At 38.3% G+C, this 18,698-nt stretch overlaps 1 protein-coding gene across 1 annotated transcript in view; it reads right to left on the minus strand.

Annotated features, from left to right (window-relative positions):
- Nucleotides 1-314: 314 nt before the first annotated feature.
- The window catches only part of LOC127412174 (extracellular tyrosine-protein kinase PKDCC-like), a 52,018-nt gene continuing 33,634 nt past the window's right edge, over nucleotides 315-18,698 (minus strand). The window contains exons 3-7 of the mRNA XM_051648328.1: nucleotides 17,150-17,424; nucleotides 16,954-17,033; nucleotides 15,570-15,677; nucleotides 5,884-6,057; nucleotides 315-1,745 (exon numbers count right to left, since the gene is read on the minus strand). Of these exons, the coding sequence (XP_051504288.1) occupies nucleotides 1,651-1,745; nucleotides 5,884-6,057; nucleotides 15,570-15,677; nucleotides 16,954-17,033; nucleotides 17,150-17,424 (732 nt within the window). The 3' untranslated portion in view covers nucleotides 315-1,650. The remainder of the gene's footprint in view (nucleotides 1,746-5,883; nucleotides 6,058-15,569; nucleotides 15,678-16,953; nucleotides 17,034-17,149; nucleotides 17,425-18,698) is intronic.

An 18,698-nucleotide genomic window follows, 5' to 3' on the forward strand; every position in this document is an offset into this window, starting at 1 on the left:
AACAACAGACACCAAAAGAGCAAGCTTCTTTCTCTCACAAATGTATAGGCTTCTGCTCATCTTCTCTTGCTTTACATTTTAATGCAAGTGCATCTCTGCTGAGGGTTGGTCAATTACCAAACATCATCTTGTCCCCTATATATTTTCCTTATTTGTGTCAGTGACCCAGCAGCAGTCATGATGCTGGGAGAGCTAAATTCAGTGGCCTTCAAGAGGGAGTTAGCAAAACAACTGCAATCGCTTACAGCAACTTAAATAACGGGCAAAATGTTGATTTTTAACACTTATTAAAGATGCACAAATCTCACACAAGAATGACTAAGACACATTTTCTGTTTTCAGTCACATGACTTTATATTAACATATAAAAATATCAATCTCATCAGCACCATTACAATTATATATACACAACACAAGCATAAGATGCATAAGAAAACTTAAAATTTTTATCTCAGTGCTTTCTCTGAAAGCAGAAATATCTTGAACTCCTTCACCTGTCAAGTAATAATTTGATGTGACATTTCCTTGGGAAACTTTATCACACAACAAAGGGATTGCTTGACTAACCACCAACATCCACCATCTGAAATTGAAGTATCACAATTAACCCTCTCAAATTTGTTGTTACCAGGTCGAAATCGAAATTTGCAGATTTTGTGGAATGGATTTAAACATAGTGAAATTTGTTAAATGGAGCTGACAGTCTGATAGTGACAATAAAATTAGCCTAATTAAAAATAATTACTAATAATGGATTTCTGCCGAGCTTTCTGTAGAATTATGCGGCCCCAGATTTCGTATGGGTCTGGTCATTACATTCTGTCATTAAAAACATTGAAAAATAAAACAGAACAGAACATAAAAAGGTTTAATGACAAGAACAGAGGTAAGAAAACAAATGTTTCTTTGATTGTAATAGCACAGATACAGATATTGCTGATCTTTTTGAAATGTTTCAGCAAACTAAATTCTTCATTAAGAAGAAAAAAATATATAATTCGAAAGAAGAGGCATTTACATATGTTAAACCAATAAATTACATGTTTAAGCTGGTCTGAGTTAACTTTTGGGCACATCAGTTGATAGAAGAATTTGTTGCATGTGAGCAAATATTTTGCGACATTTCCAAAAATCAAAGCAAAAGCTTTTAAAAGCTCAAACAAATAGACCCTGTTTCATGTGGGGTAAAAAGTGCTGAATATCATGGAGAATAAAGGAGGAGTCTGTGGGCAGGGACAGAAAGAGGGAATGAATGAAAGATTGACAGAAAGAGTGAAAGAGAGATATTGACAGAAGATTTCATTAAATACACACGTGTGCTCTTAAACCCTTAGACTATCTTGTGTCTTGTGATGACAAGCACAAAATACCACTCTCTGCATCTCTGCCAGGTATACATTCACAGTCTCAGGGAGGGAACTGAATGTCCATCCCCAGCTTCAGAGAGGCAGTATTGCACTTTGGTTGGGCCGTAGTTCACAGCTAACATCCACCTGAGTGAGTCAACAAGAGAAAATCAAACTTCCTGAAAGGTGTTTTCTCTTGTGACCTTCTTCCCAGAATCCTGAGCGACAACATAAGTATCTTCAGAGGGAGCCAATCAGGAGATACTGATGATGTATGACTGCTGCTATATGCCGTTCTCTCTGTTCAGTGCTCAGGTGTCCCCTGTCGTATGTAGGTGAGTTTACCTGGAGCCGCTTTAATGCTGGCTGCACCGGTTTTGAAGAGTACGAGCAGATGATCTGCAAAGATCAAGAAAAGAGAAAACAGGTTGTGTAAGAGAGAATGGACATTACCCCATTTACACCAATGTTTGTATCATTAGCTATGTTTCCATCAATGTTTTTATGCGCATTTTGCGATATTGCATAAAAACTACTGGATGGAACACCAAGATGTGAATAAAATCTCCAAAATGCACATAAAAAATGTATACACTCGTTTGATGTGGATAAAGGTTTTATTCGATAAGAAGAAATGTGCATAAACTATGATGGAAACACATTTACCGAATAAACTCCAATTAACTAGGAATACAAGTTAAGCATCAAAAAAGTAATGTGACTGAATATCTCGTTCATAACTGGACTAAACAGCGGACCAATCATTGCACCTGAAATGCTGCTCTGGTCACCCTGAAATAACGATGCCTGGAAAATCTAAAGCCTGCATAGAGTTTGCAGAGCAAATAAGTCAAATACAAACTTGAACTGTGCCAAAGAGCAGATTTACACTTAAAAAAAAAATATTATAGATCCACACAGCAAAGACATAAGGGAGGAACGCACACACATAGTGCTCCCAGAACTGTGTGACATGCTGTCGCTCCCAGACACAGATGCAGTTCTTTTCAATGTTTTGTCTATGTGCTCTAAACCGCAAGTTTTTTATTAATAAAAGAATCACAGTGGCTACAATTTCTCCGGAAGTGGGGATTTTGTTCTTTTGAACATATGGGATTGAAACGCAGCTTTATTCGGACATTGTTTTTGCTATATTATGTTTTTTCGCATTAAAATAAATTCACAAGTTGGATGGAAACATAGCTATTGAATCTGAAACTCAACTATAATATGAATAAATTGACCACAAAGTTTTGTTTTACTTTTAGTTTTTGATAAGTTTATTATACATTTCAAAAGCTTTATGGATAAACTTTATTATTACTATTACTATAATTACTATTGTTTTTCTAAGGATTATTAGGGCCCAAGCACTGAAAGTACAGGGGCATGCAGGGGGTGCTCTGTAGTGCCACCTAGAAGATGGGCATGTTCGGAGGGCTCTGTAGAACATCCCTTTTGAGCTACTGTCACCAAACTCTGTACACATTTAGATCTCATCAAGCCGGACAACTTTAGCACTGACAGTCATAAGCTCTGCCCAACAGGAAGTCAGCCATTCAGCCATATTTAGGCACACATCAGAGTCGTCGGCCATTAGGGCTGGGCAAAGTTGCAGGGGAGCTCTGTAGCACCCCCTTTAAAATGGGTGTGTAAGATGGCCTCTGTAGCACCCCCATTTTCACCTACAGTTACCATACTTGGTACATATATAGTTCTCACCAAGCTGGACAATTTTCATAATTATAGTAATTAGCTCTGCCCAACAAGATGTCGGCCATTTTGGATTTTCTGAAAATTGCAAGCTCTGAACTTTTAAATACTCCTCCTAGGTGACTAATGATACTGTCACCACATTTAGACAACATTAGAATAATGTTTAGAATAATGTCAAATGCCAAATGCATGTGTCCACCTTGCATTGTTTTCCAAAAGCCACCGGGTGGAAATGGACCAGTTGTGCTTGGGCCCGTCCACGCTGCTTGTAGCTATATTTAAACATGAAAATGCTACTAGAAAGTGATAACACTTCAAGGCCCTGAGGAATTTGATGTTGTAAACATATTTAAATGAAATCAGTTTACATACAATACAGCAACTTGCTGCCCATAAATACTACAACCTAACAATAAAACCTAAATATTCTGTAAATATAAAACACTGAAAAATAAACTAAAACTAACATTCCTAGACTGAAAACTAATGAAAACTAAACTAAATGGAAAGGAAAGAAATAAAAAAAATAAAGAAATAATAATAAATAAAAAAATAAGTTAAACATTCTCAAGTGTACAGTGCTAAATACAGATGTTTAAGTACTCAAAAAAATAAAAAAATAATAATAACTCTGGCTGAACTTGATTTTATCATGGACATTGGGTCCATGTGCTTGAAATGAGTTTTCTTAACTCAAAATTACTATGTAATCTCAACACAAACACTTTGTGTAGAAAGAGCCTAGCTGAATTGGGTAAACCCAACAAAATTATATGTGTTAATGTAACTCAAATAAATCTATTTTATTTATTTTGAACTAACAAGTAAAAGTGAATGTTAGCATGCTAAATACATGCTTTTTGGAAGCACTACAGAGTGTAGTTTAGTAACTATGCTATGGTTAGCACAGAATTTGCTAAATGAATTGAGCAATCAATTTCATGTATGACATCTACTGTACCTGTCCTCATCATTAGCTCAAGCTACACTATTTACCATAATGGTAATCCCACAAACTACAACATAGCAGAAACTCTTCTAAATCTCAACATAACAAAACATTAAACATTAACAAGTATCCCCCTTTATATTCATCTTGTACAAACACAGATAAAATTACATTTCATTTTAACATTTACTCTCCCTATCGAGTACCATTAACACCACAAAAAGTATGCATGTAGTCCCAACACAAATGGATTAAGTAAACTTTCATTTTACAAATTTAAATGGATAAAATGAAAATAAATTAAGTTGTGACAAAATTTTCTACAATTGTGTTGCTTTAGTTTAATTTGTTTTCTTTTTTTTTACATTTTAATTAAGAAAATTGAACAAGCAGCAAAAATCCTTTGTGTGTGTGTGTGTGTGTGTGTGTGTGTGTGTGTGTATGGCATTCTGAAGTGTCTCAGACAATGCCAATGTCAATCAACCATTGGTTTAAAAACAAGAGTTTTAAACCGGTTTTAAACTAGTTACGTGTGGCTTTAAAAGAAAATAACTGTCGGATTGAAAAATCTGGAAAAGCCAATACAAATATGCCATGGAACATTTTCAGTGTGTCTCACATCAACATGTAGTGACAGAGAACATGTGAAGCACTTACTACAGATACTTGACTAAAATAACAATGAGCATTCTGTATATTTGATACAATTTAAGTATATTTAGGCACAGCACAGCCTTTTTTGTTCTTTAAAACATGCAGTGACACACTAACAGTGGCCTAAGTGAAGAGACCCTCCCCTCGAAATCTTATCAAATTGGTCACAGGAGACGCATTTGAGCCACATGTTACTACCAGGTGTAAACGGCTGTCTCAGCTGTGATCAGTTGCGATCGGATAACCCAAGAGGGATAAACAGAGCCAAGGAAAGTAAAAGGAAGACAATACGAATAGGATATGAGTGAGAGATGGAGAATGTAAATCAGAGAATTAGAAAAACAGAGGGAGAACCAGAGAGAGGTGGAAAATATGAGGAGAAATGTGAGAGTACTGTGGGTCTGGACCCAGATTTTACATTGGACATCAAGTGGCAACCAAACACAGTGCAGAACTCATATTTAATGTAGTCTGGATCTTATTTTCTTTTACCTTGCATAGTTTTGTCCATGGTTGTTGAGGATGTGGATATGTCAAGCAACCCGTCCATTATTACATTATGTACGTAATTTGTCCAGCTTCTACTTAGTGAGAGATGAATTTGCACCAAAATGCAATAGGGTTTGGTTGAACGCACAGCCTTTAACATTAACAACACAAGATATGGGAATAATTTTGTTCTGACACTTAATAAATCTATTTATTATGCTATCCTAACTTTGCACGAATGTATGCATGGTTTCATTTGCATTTGCATTGTTGTTTTACTTCTCTGCATCAGAACAGACCTAAGAATAATTTTGGGTTGCGACGCAGAAATTAAATGCATCTGGTAAAACAACATTACACACACATTCACATAAATCCATTCACAGATTTCCCTACAATAACAACACACCATACTACATTGTATGCTGAGCAAAATTAGCATTATTATGAGTTGAAATTATGTGAATAACACGTGTCCTAACCAGGTGCAAAGCAACAAGTGATATTCTTCCATGTTAAAATTGTAATCTTAATCAGTTGGAATTATTTTTATTGAACACTGAGTTTCATAGTTGTATTTTCATAGAGCTCATTATTTATATTATTTTCATGGAGTGAAATCTCATTTGTACAAATTCCTGCTCCACATAGCTCTACATTAAACACCAAATATGTTCTGACTGGCTGTAATTTTGTCTTGTTGTACTGAATTTCACCTCGAACCATTACCTGTCCAAGTGCTCTGATTGGTCATGACAAAGGCCCGGCACTGGGCGTGGCTCTCACACACGTCAATAGCTTCATCGACGCTAAAGACTGACAGCATGCATCCATCGTGCTGATAGGATGGCCAGCAGCGGTAGTTCTCCGCGGCTATTGAGGCACCTGACACACATTCATACTCTGTCAAAAGAGAGAAAGATGAATTAGATACTGGAAAGATGTTTGATTAGCATATGAACACTAATTAAAATACTAAAATTGTAATTAATCTATTTTGATGATAATGTATCAGTAAATACCCTATTTATAAATGGGCAAATAATAAACCTAACCAATAGATATATAAAAAAAAAAATGATACTGAGAAGCTACACTTAAATCAAAACATTGCACCCATTTAAATTAAATGTTTTATTTAATTGAATTTCTTTGGTGCTACAGTTGAACCAAAAACACAATGCACAAATTTAATTTAATTTAATTAAATTTAATTTAATTTAATTTTATAAGTTCAGTTCATTTAATTCTTCTTTTATTTCTTTGGTGCTGCAATTAAACTTAAAACACAATGCACCTAATTTAATTTAATTTAAATGTGTCCTCCCTTATATTGTGCTTCCTCAGAAACTCACTCTTAACACATTTTAAATGCCACTCAACGTGACCCTGGACACAATACATGCCTCCGTCACCGAGCAACCACAGCCAGAAGGAGGCCGAGAGAAAGAGACGAGCATATACAAAGAGAGAAATAAATAAAAGGTGATGTGAGGAGTGACGGCCAAAAGAAAACTAAACTAACAACGTCCCTCCCATGCCTTCATCTGTCCACGCCCATACATTCATCAACCATGGCCTCTCTCTTTCTCTCACTTGTCATTGTCTTTAACAATGTACAATAACTACAGGAAACTGGTACACATGCCTAACGAGGAACATATCAAAAACAAATGTTATGTAAAGGTAGAGTTAATGTTGTGAACATTCTTAAAATAATGGAACATCCTTATGTTTTTGGGTGAATCTCACAAAAAATTTCCATGTCAAAGCTTATTTCATGAATAATGAATTATGTAAACTATAAAGTATTTATTCATCATGATAGTATTGTATTATATTACAATATTACAACATTGTATTACAGTAATGAGGATCAAACTGCATTATGGTAAGGAGAGAAAAAAGTGCTTAATTGTCATGAAAATATTGTCACAGTGTAAAAAAACCTTAATGGCCCTAAATTTATTTTCTTTACTTTACTTTTTTATTTCTTTATTTTCTTTATTTTTTACTTAACTATTTTCTTTATGCAAAATGTATATATATATATATATATATATATATATATATATATATATATATATATATATATATATGTGTGTGTGTGTGTATATACATATGTAATCCTCATTACTGTAATACAATGTTGTAATATTGTAATATAATACAATACTATAATGATGAATAAATACTTTATAGTTTACATAATATATTAGTATTTTCACATTACAGTAATGAAAAATGTACATTATGGTAATGATATTGGGGGTGGAAATATTGAAAAATTTGGAGAGATTTTAAATTTCAATATGGCCAGGGCTTCCAAAGTGGCGCTAAAGAAATAGAAACCAAGTGAGTGATAAAATGTCCTGTTGCTCATCATGGTTGGAAAACATGGTTTTTGTTGCTTGTCACTTTACTGTGTTGTACCTGGTAAGGACATGGTGTGATGTTCAAATATCGTGAACAGTAGAGCATAGATGAAGCAGTATTCTATATATATTTAACTCACTATAGGAACTTTACCCACTATGTAACACAATTTTTGTTCCTGGGTAGTAAGTGTTATTTCCTAATTGCTTATGCCTCAAAAGTATAGAAAATGGCTATTATTCCCCACAAACTTTGCTTTTGTGACCAGGACAGTGATATTTTCAAATTTACCTATTTCCAATGAGAAAACGGGCAAATTTGTGTCTTTTCATTCAAATAAAGTCAGAAAAAAACAACATATGAATCCAAAATCCTTCTTTATCTGTGGTCCGATGAAGACACCGGCTTTGAACTTTGCCTCAGACAGCTTAGGGAAGAAGTCTTGAAGGTACTTGAAGGCTGCCGACTCCTTATCTAGAGCTCTGACAAATTGTTTCATAAGGCCCAATTTGATGTGCAGTGGTGACATCAGCACCTTCCGGGGGTCCACCAGTGGCTCCCAATTGACGTTGTTCCTCCCCACAGAGAACTCGGTGCGCTGTGGCCAGTCCCGCCTGTGGTAGTGCGCCTTGGTGTCCCTGTTGTCCCAAAGGCAAAGATAGCAGGGAAACTTGGTAAAACTGCTTTGGAGACCCATCAGGGATGCCACCATTTTGAAGTCTCCTATGACCTCCCAGCCGTACTCATCATACTTCAAGGCATCCAGCAAGGTCTTGATGCTGTTGTAATCCTCTTTGAGGTGCACCGAGTGAGCCAGGGGAAGAGACGGGTACTTGTTACCATTATGGACCAGCACGGCTTTGAATATTACTTTAGTATAAATACATGTTAATTTGGATTCATATGTTGTTTTTTATTCTGACTTTATGTGAACGAAAAGACACACATTTGCCCGTTTTCTCATTGGAAATAGATACATTTCAAAATATCACTGTCCTGGTCACAAAAGCAAAGTTTGTGGGGAATAATAGCCATTTTCTATACTTTTGAGGCATAAGCAATTAGGAAATAACACTTACTACCCAGGAACAAAAAAATAAAATATAAAATAAAAAATTTGTTACACAGTACTCACTGTCACTTTGTTTATGCACAAACATGAGTTCAGTACACTCTGAAATGTCAAGAGTAACTAACGAGAAGAGTTTTGAATGAACAGACCACTGTAACGCTGCCAACATTCTCTTCACAGCAGCAAGAATGGCCAAACCGGTCTTTTATTAAGTGTATTTTTTATCATAAAAAGCACAACTGTCTGTTTCTCATCATGTTTCATGTTGTATCAACTTAACATTACAAGATGGGATTTGTATTAACAAAATACTGTTCATAATAATGAATGGATGACACAACAGTATTGAAAGTCAGATGTGCTCTCATAGATCAATGAAAGTATATACACTATATTGCCAAAAGTATTCGCTCACCCATCCAAATAATTGAATTCAGGTGTTCCAATCATTTCCATGGCCACAGGTGTATAAAATGAAGCACCTAGGCATGCAGACTGCTTCTACAAACATTTGTGAAAGAATGGGCCGCTCTCAGGAGCTCAGTGAATTCCAGCGTGGTACTGTGATAGGATGCCACCTGTGCAACAAGTCCAGTCGTGAAATTTCCTCGCTACTAAATATTCCACAGTCAACTGTCAGTGGTATTATAACAAAGTGGAAGCGATTGGGAATGACAGCAACTCAGCCACGAAGTGGTAGTCCACGTAAAATGACAGAGCGGGGTCAGTGGATGCTGAGGCGCATAGTGTGCAGAGGTCGCCAACTTTCTGCAGAGTCAATCGCTACAGACCTCCAAAGTTCATGTGGCCTTCAGATTAGCTCAAGAACAGTGCGTAGAGAGCTTCATGGAATGGGTTTCCATGGCCGAGCAGCTGCATCCAAGCCATACATCACCAAGTGCAATGCAAAGCGTCGGATGCAGTGGTGTAAAGCACGCCGCCACTGGACTCTAGAGCAGTGGAGACGCGTTCTCTGGAGTGACGAATCACGCTTCTCCATCTGGTAATCTGATAGATGAGTCTGGGTTTGGCGGTTGCCAAGAGAACGGTACTTGTCTGACTGCATTGTGCCAACTGTGAAGTTTGGTGGAGGGGGATTATGGTGTGGGGTTGTTTTTGAGGAGCTGGGCTTGGCCCCTTAGTTCCAGTGAAAGGAACTCTGAATGCTTCAGCATACCAAGAGATTTTGGACAATTCCATGCTCCCAACTTTGTGGGAACAGTTTGGGGATGGCCCCTTCCTGTTCCAACATGACTGCGCACCAGTGCACAAAGCAAGGTCCATAAAGACATGGATGAGCGAGTTTGGTGTGGAAGATCTTGACTGGCCTGCACAGAGTCCTGACCTCAACCCGATAGAGCACCTTTGGGATGAATTAGAGCGAAGACTGCGAGCCAGGCCTTCTCGTCCAACATCAGTGTCTGACCTCACAAATGCGCTTCTGGAAGAATGGTCAAAAATTCCCATAAACACATTCCTAAACCTTGTGGAAAGCCTTCCCAGAAGAGTTGAAGCTGTTATAGCTGCAAAGGGTGGGTCGACGTCATATTAAACCCTATGGATTAAGAATGGGATGTCACTTAAATTCATATGCGTCTAAAGGCAGATGAGCGAATACTTTTGGCAATATAGTGTATGTAGCTGTCTGTATGAATTCAACAGCTGCGAGTAACTAAATTTGATCCAACCAGGAGTGTAGGAACAATCTGAAAAGGGAAAGGAGCAGCAACACTTAGCTTTGCTCATGGAAATTATCAATGCATTGTGACATTTGTTCTGTACTCCTAACTAATCTGCTGAAAGGCAGACTTTGGTATAGGCACTAAAACTAAAAAAAATATCTAGATAAACTTGTCGTTGTTGAATGACTAGTCAACCATCTTAACCCATTCCCAGTGTTGGGTAAGTTACTCTAAAAAAGTAATTCATTACTAATTACTAATCACATCTTCTACAGTGTAATTAGATTACTGTACTAATTACTCAGTCTGAAAAGTAATTGCATTACTTATTACTAATTACTCTGTAAAACCCTTATCAACCTTGACCAGATGAAAAATACAAGGATAGATATGAAACTGTTCTTTTAATTCTTTCAAATAAATCATATAAAATCAAATAATTTATTCATGAATTGGCCAAAGAATTTAAGGGGGCAGCGTTAAATTAGAAAACATACATTTTAACATTAGACATTAAATTTTGATATTAAATTCACTATTGTTTTAAATAGAATTATTCTATAGTCTATTCAGTATTTAACGCAATTACATCAGAAGTAACTGTAATTAAATTACTGAAAAAAATTAAGAGTAATCACTTTACTTTTTTAATGAAAAAGTAATTTAATTACAGTAATTAATTACTTAGTAATGCATTACACCCAACACTGCCCATTCCTAATTGTGACAAGACCCAGCAAGCAAACCTGTTTTGTTAACTCATTTAAGCTTTTTAAACTGAACTGATGACAGTTTTTTCATGATAATGTACATCTGATCAAACCATTGAAGGACAGTTTTGTTTACACTGGCTGAGCAAACACCAACTGCTGGTCAACCACACTTTGAAATCCAGTCAGTCTGCATTTGCACAATCCATGTGCAGCACATTTACTGTGTGTTGTTTGGAAACAGAATTGCAATGGCCACTTTGTCATGGGGCACATGCCTTTGGTGATCCTGGCAAAAATACTAACATTGTGGTCATGTATTTGTATGCGTTCATGAAAAACGATCCCACTGTGTCCACCTCCAAGACTTGTGGACAGGATATATCAGTAGAAAGCTATCAAATTGGCACCGCCGCATCACTGTAAGGTTTGTAGCTGGTTCTAGGTAGTGTTTTGAATGGTTTGGAGAGATTCTCTTGATTTTTATGCTCTGTGCGTCTTTGAGAAGGGTGTAACCAATGTCTAAAATTAACATGCAGGGTCAAAAATTACTCTGCATGTAAAAAAATCAAACCAAACCAAACCAAACCAAACAAAACACAAAAAGAAAAGAAAAACAAAAAAACAAAACAAAACAAATAAAAAATGTCCCATCTTGTTTATCACAAGTTTATTTATAGTGCCTTTTTTTCCCTCCAGAACTCCATGTGGCAACACATAAGTAAAATATTTCACACATTAAGCCACCAAAATAAGGTACCAAATTACGAAGCATCGTCACATTTTTGTGACAGGTGCAGTTTCACAGAGAGACAGAGACTGTGATGCTCAGTATTTCCATTGTCATAGAGACAAAAATATATAATTTAATAAAGATAATGCAAAGCACAGTTTCATGGCCTTTAATAAATATTTATGGCAAGTACATTTTCTAATTTCACTCACCACTGGCAGGTGTGGCAAAACTTTTGGACACTGAATGTAACATAAATTCAAAGCTGCTAGATTAGTCTAAAAGTCCTCATTCACAGCAATGTGACAATGGTCCTAATAAAAGGAGAGTGGCCTTTTGAAGTCCCATAATAACTGTGTACTACAAATGTCCCAGCTACTCAACCATAAATGTCAGAATTTCTGAGTTTCCCTCTCTCTATTCCCTCTTCCCTCTCTCTCTTCAAGGATATGGCTGGATGGTCTCTACTGATGTAATTCACTATTTCTTTTGGAAAGATTAGCGAGCTCTGAATGGAGGCCACTGGGCAGGCTGCCTCCGATGAGGTCGTTATGATGAGTTTAGTGTCAGGAGCGTGGTGTGTAGGGGGGGAATCACTTGACAGAAAACTAGGTAGAGCTAGAAGCTATTAAATAAGAGCAACTATTAGATACTTTATTGCCCTAATTAATGCTTTATGGAGCTCTCGCTTTCAGTTAATGTTTCTGTTAGACACAGGAGCAATGAGAGAGAGGAGGATGTAGTCAGCCAGAGACATGCTGGGTTTTTAATAAACTCAGAGCATGTTAGGCAGGAGCAAATTCTGTAGGGAAGCCCTGTCTGTATCCATGCATACTCAGAGTGCTGATAGGCTGCCAAAGGACCCTGGTTTACAAGAATGCCTAAAATGCCTAGCAGTGCATAGTAAAGATAATTCGTAATACTACATACTTATTTCAATAAGAGAGATTTAGAAAGGCTGTTCACATCCAATGTAAATTGCTGATATGTAATGTATTTATACACATATTAAATAAATATTTAACTATTGTTTAATGGCAAATATCATATATAAAGTATATGATGAAATATAAAGGCCTATACAATTTAATGATGCCAAATACAATGTACACAAAATTGCTAAATTTAAATTAACACGCATATTTGGTGTAAAGGTGTGTGTGTATATACACTGATGAGCCAAAACATTATGACCACTCATAGCTAAGCAAATAACGATGATCATCTCCTAACAAGGCCACATGTCAAGGTCTGGGTAGATTAGATGGTAAGCAAAAAATTAGTTCTCGTAGTCAACGAGTTGAATGCAGGAAAAATCGGCAGGAGTTAAGACCTGAGCAACTTTGACAAAGGCCAGATTGTTATGGCCAGATGACTGGGTCAGAGCATCTCCGAAACGGCAAGGCTTGTGGGGTGCTCCCGGTCAGCAGTGGTGAGTACCTACCGACAGTGGTCCCAGGAGGGACAAACGACAAACTGGCGACAGGGTGTTGGGCACCCAAGGCTCATCAATGCGCGAGGGCAACGAAGGCTATCCCGTCTTGTCCGAACTGACAGAAGTCTACTGTGGTACAAGTCACAGAAAATTTTAATGATGGTTACGGGAGGAATGTGTCACAACACAGTGCATCTCACCCTGCTGCATATGGGGCTGTGTAGCCACAGACCGGTCAGAGTGCCCATGATGACCCCTGTCCATCGTTGAAAGCGCCTACATTGGGCACGCGAGCATCGGAACTGGACCTTGGAGCAGTGGAAGAAAGTCACCTGGTCCGATGAGTCCTGTTTTCTTCTACATCACGTGGATGGCTGATGGCACCAGGATGCACTGTGAGAAGACAACAAGCCGGTGGAGGGAGTGTGATGCTCTGGGCAATGTTCTGCTGGGAAACTCTGGGTCCGGCCATTCATGTGGATGTCAATTTGACACGTGCCATCTACCTAAACATCGTTGCAGACCAAGTACACCCCTTCGTGGCAATGGTATTCCCTGATGGCAGTGGCCTCTTTCAGCAGGATAATGCGCCCTGCCACACAACACACGTTGTTCGGGGATGTTTTTAGGATCATTATGAAGAGTTCAAGGTGTTGCCCTGGTCTCCAAATTCCCCAGATTTCAATCTGATTGAGCATTTAAGGGATGTGCTAGACCAACAAGTCAGATCCACGGCGCTCCACCTCGCAACTTACAGGACTTGCTCTGCTGCTAATGTCTTGGTGCCAGATACCACAGGACACCTTCAGGGGTCTTGTAGAGTCCATGCCTCGGCAGGTCAGCACTGTTTTCATGGCCAGCAGAAGACCAACAGAATATTAGACAGGTGGTCATGACTCATCAGTGGACCGGATTTTTTCCATTTTGTCTGGCAAACTTTATATCATTCCCAGACACGTTGACCGGCACCAATTTTTTTTAGCGGAAGCTCTGGTTTGTATTCGTATGTTTGTGTGTGTGTGTGTATATATATATATTACAGTAACAAAAATCATATAATTTCTCACCTTGGCTAATTTATTTCTCTTTATTTTTTTATGACTATTTTCTTCGATTTTTCATGGCACGGAAGCGTTCTGGTGCCAAAGTGAAATCAAATGGGTCCAGCGCTTCTCTTTAGAAACATTTTTTTTATATATTATTTCACAGACAGAGACCTTATTTATGTGTGCAATTGCGTCATTTGAATGTAACCTCTACCTAACGTACGTCTGCTTTATGTTAATATTTTTACCGGACATTGTGTCCAACAATTTTTTACTTTATCGGACATTGGGAAGTTTTAACGGTCAAAAACTGGTATTTACCGGCTAACGGCAACCCTGATACTATAATTACAATAAATCAGCCTGACAGCATAAGGCTAATACATTTACAATCAGTGCTGAGAGACTGTGAGAGACTTAGAGACTGTTTTCAGCTGAAGAAACCAGTAAGAATGGAAAGAGTTAAATGGCCCTGGAGAAGATGGCCCTCACTTGCTTAATGCTCTCATCCATCAACAAGTGTCTGTGTCTGCTTTACACCACCAATGGAGCATGGAAAGGAAGAAAGGAAAACAGAGAGAGAAAGAGAGAGTAAGAGGCAGACAAGCTGCAAAAATCAGAACGGGAGAACAAGAACTTGCAAATTGGGAGTTTGAAGAGGAAAAAAAAATGCAGGTGTTCAAATGATAGAATAAAGACAAATGGAAAAAAAATAGGGGTGGATAAAGGAGGAAAGCAGCAGAGTTGTTTCTCAGTGTGAAATGGCTGTTTTGTCAGTCAAGCCTGTGAGCAGCCCCTCTCCTCACCAGTTATTTAAACTCTAATCTTCTTAATCTCCGCTCATTTGTCCTTAAATGCACACAAACTCTCTCTCTCCCTTTGTCTACACACTCTGAAAAACTGTTTCATACTGTGGAGATTTGTGGCAACCTGTTTATTGCCAAAATTCTGACTCTTGCTGCCTTTAAGTTATGTTGAAATGATTGTATTTACAAGATGAGCGCACATGAACATAACCACAATGTTGTAATTACCAGTGGGAAACTCTGGATTTTCCTTGTGCTGCGCATGGGGTGTGTTAATGAAAGAATCATGGAGTTAAAAAAAAATCAGTGTTGGTCAATAAATAATGCAGTATTCTAATATGCAATAAAAAAATAAAAAATAAATAAAATAACCACACACAAAGTACACAAATATTAGATGGAATTTAAATGAATGTAAATAAATATTATTAAATTTAGTTAGTCAATTAGCTTGGTAGCATGCCAATTCTAACTCACATTTCGTGCTTGGCGGGTATTAATTTTAGACACTGGTCGAAGGTAAAAGGTGTGTCTGTATTTGTCTGGGTCACTCACCTGTCTTGTGTGTCTGTGTGTTATTCTTGAGGTAATGTCCATTCCTGTACATATCCAACACCTTTTCGAGGTGAACCAGAGTCTCATCTGTGTCCCAGATAAGCTCTCCTGATACACATGTAAACAACAACAATAAACATTTAAAATTCTCCATAGTAAGTCAATTTCATGCCTCCTAAAATGGCCACTGCATGATACTGAAAATGGTATTTCGTGACACAGGTCTTGTGAAAACATAGAAAGAGATAGGATCAAGGCTGAGCCCACCCACACTACCCGCAGCTTCATGGACTGTTGTGTCCCAGAAAAACTGATTTCAAATGCTTTCTGACATGCTATTACACTGATGAACATGCTGATAGAGTGCCCAAACCAAGGAATTAAGGGCAGAGACAGAAGACATGCAGAAGGGAGAGAAAGATAAATTTTGGGATGTGAAGAGGAGGATTTTTTTGTGAAGGAGAAGAAGGCTGAAAAAGGAAGTGAAGATTAGGACAAGTAATTTGTGGGTGGTTTGGTATCTGGGAAGGGAGCCGGTTTCAGCAATGTGGTATCCTTGCTGGGAAAGCCAGCTAAAACAATTTTATGGCAGTAACTTGTTTGTATGGTTTCTAACTGGTTTACGCAGACTAAGCTGACCAGGTAGACAGTCCTTTCTATAGCTGGTCTAGATGGTTGTTCAGCTGAAATACTTGCTGGTGGATCTGGTTTTGACCGGGTAGACCATCTATTATCTAGCTGGTCTAGATGGTCGATAAGCTGAACCACAAGCAGATGGACCTGGTTTTGACTAGTTAGACAATATTTGGTCTAGACAATTGATCAGCTAAACTATCAGCTGCTGGTACTGGTTTTGATGGGGTAGACCATCTTTGGTCTTCCAGCTGCTCTAGATGGTTGATCAGTTGAACTACCAGATGGTGGACCTGGTTTTGACTAGTTGGACAATATTTCACCTAGCTGGTCTAGACAGTGGATCAGCTGAACTATCAGCTTCTGGTACTAGTTTTGACCATATAGATCATCTATCATCTAGATAACTGAACAGCTGAACTGCCCACTGGTGGACCAGGTTTAGACCAGGTAGACAATCTTTGGTTTAGCTGGTCTAGATTGTTGTTCCACTGAACTACCATTTGGTGGTCCAGGTTTTAAACAGGGTAGAACATCTTTGGTCTAGATGGTTGATCAGCTTGACTACCAGCTGGTGGATTTGTTTTTGACAGGGTAGAACATATTTGGTCCAAGTTGGCCTAGATGGTTGCTGTTAGACCACCTTGGACAACCAAAAAACATCTACGAAAACCAGCTTGATCACCTCAAGCTAATAGGCCTAGTTTTTCCAGCAGGGATGAGAGATCTTGAAAAGCAGAGCCACACTTACCTGTAGAATTAACGATTTTGTCCAGAATGGGTCTCAGTGCTGAGGGGGCACTGTGAGGTAACAAGTAGGTGAAGAAAAATCTAAAAGAATGGAAAAGCCAGGTCAATACTTAAATCTCCCTTTCAAAACCCCAAAATACACAAATGAAGCACAAGTTAGCTCAGATGTCTGAAATCTCAGTCCATGAATCGCTCACCTGTAAGCATTGTAGAGGTTTCTCTTTTCATTGATACCCAGACAACGGCAGTTGTGGCAGGGGAGGGTGAAGTTGCGGGCAGGGAACTCCATGAGACAATCTAAGGGAGAAGAGGGCGAGCAGGGTGTCTCCTCAACACTGGCGTCATCCAGGTCGGTCACTTTCAACACTCCCGCAACCAGGACGAACTGCCGTGGCCTGAAGTCCAGCAGGGTGACAGACCCAAGTGGAGAGTGGGCCAAGTAGTGTAACAGCCGCATCAGACTCAAACAGATCTATAGATCCACATGGAAGCATGAAAGTGTAATGTAAATATGGAAAGCAAATCTTCTCTTTTTCAATGCAAACCAAACAATGCCCATCTTTCATCTTTTCACAAATAAACATTTCATTGTGGGCTTTGTTTAAAAGTCTTTCTCTGAATTTTGTCTTTATGCCATCACAAGCTGATTTTGATTTAACAGTTATTTAAATATAAGATAAAATTCATAGGAATCAATTCACACATATGATGTTTTTGAATAAAATCATTTTAGGATGTAGAAAATAAAGGGGCTGAAGAAGCTGTGCAACCGGACAAATCCAGAAATATGGTGTCCGTCAACTGAATGCATGTTGCAATGGACTGCATCGGGGGCTTAAAGTATAAATAGATTTGCTGATTGTAAAGGTGACCATCTAGTTTTGACCTCCTGTTATGCAATTTGAATTGTTTTTGTTTTTACAAACTGTCCTGGGTAAGGACATTATCCCAACCCTTGGCCTCTGACTTTACTGTGTCCAGGTTCAAGATTTAATGGCCAGTGCAGAGCTTTCTTTAGTAGAAATGCATGCAACTGCTCCAGATTGGGCATTGACACTGTTACCCTGTCAGTGGTAAAGCCAGGTTCGGAATTTGATCGCTTTGTGTGACATGTTTACCGAAGACCGATTAATTGCCTTTGTGAGGAATATTAGACTCTGATGAAGTTATGACTCTGACTGAGTTCTGATTTTGCATCACAGTCATGCAGTGCGAATGCTCCTTGGACAGCCAGATAAGATAAAACACTGTCAATGCTGTCAATCAACATAATTTGGCCCAAAGTCTTAGCTCAGATATGTATCGTACAGTCAGACATAATGTCACGGTCCAGTGTGCCATGGCTTTTACCCAAGATCTTACTGGGACTGTTTCGTACAGTCTGACAAGCAACAATTTTAAAGGGGTCATGAATTGGAAAATCAAACTTACCATGATATCTTGACATATAAGAGTTCATAGCACTATAAAAACATACTGTAAATTTCAGAACCGAAAACTTCTTCGTTAGTCCAAAAAAAGGCTTTACTGAAACCAAGGTGCCAAAATGGCTTGTTCTCTACTTCCTCCTCACTAATACGTCATAGTGAGGTATTATATCAGCACAGGCCAGCCTCTGCATAAACAGATCAATGCCTTCTTTATCGTCGACACTGCTTAGACCTGCCCACCGGTCTTGTGGTTAGAGTAGAGCGGTGAGATTATTTCTGGAGCAACAGGAGGTGTCACGATGGCCACAAAGATGTC

This window comes from Myxocyprinus asiaticus, chromosome 21 (genome assembly GCF_019703515.2).
Source record: "Myxocyprinus asiaticus isolate MX2 ecotype Aquarium Trade chromosome 21, UBuf_Myxa_2, whole genome shotgun sequence".
NCBI lineage: Eukaryota > Metazoa > Chordata > Actinopteri > Cypriniformes > Catostomidae > Myxocyprinus > Myxocyprinus asiaticus.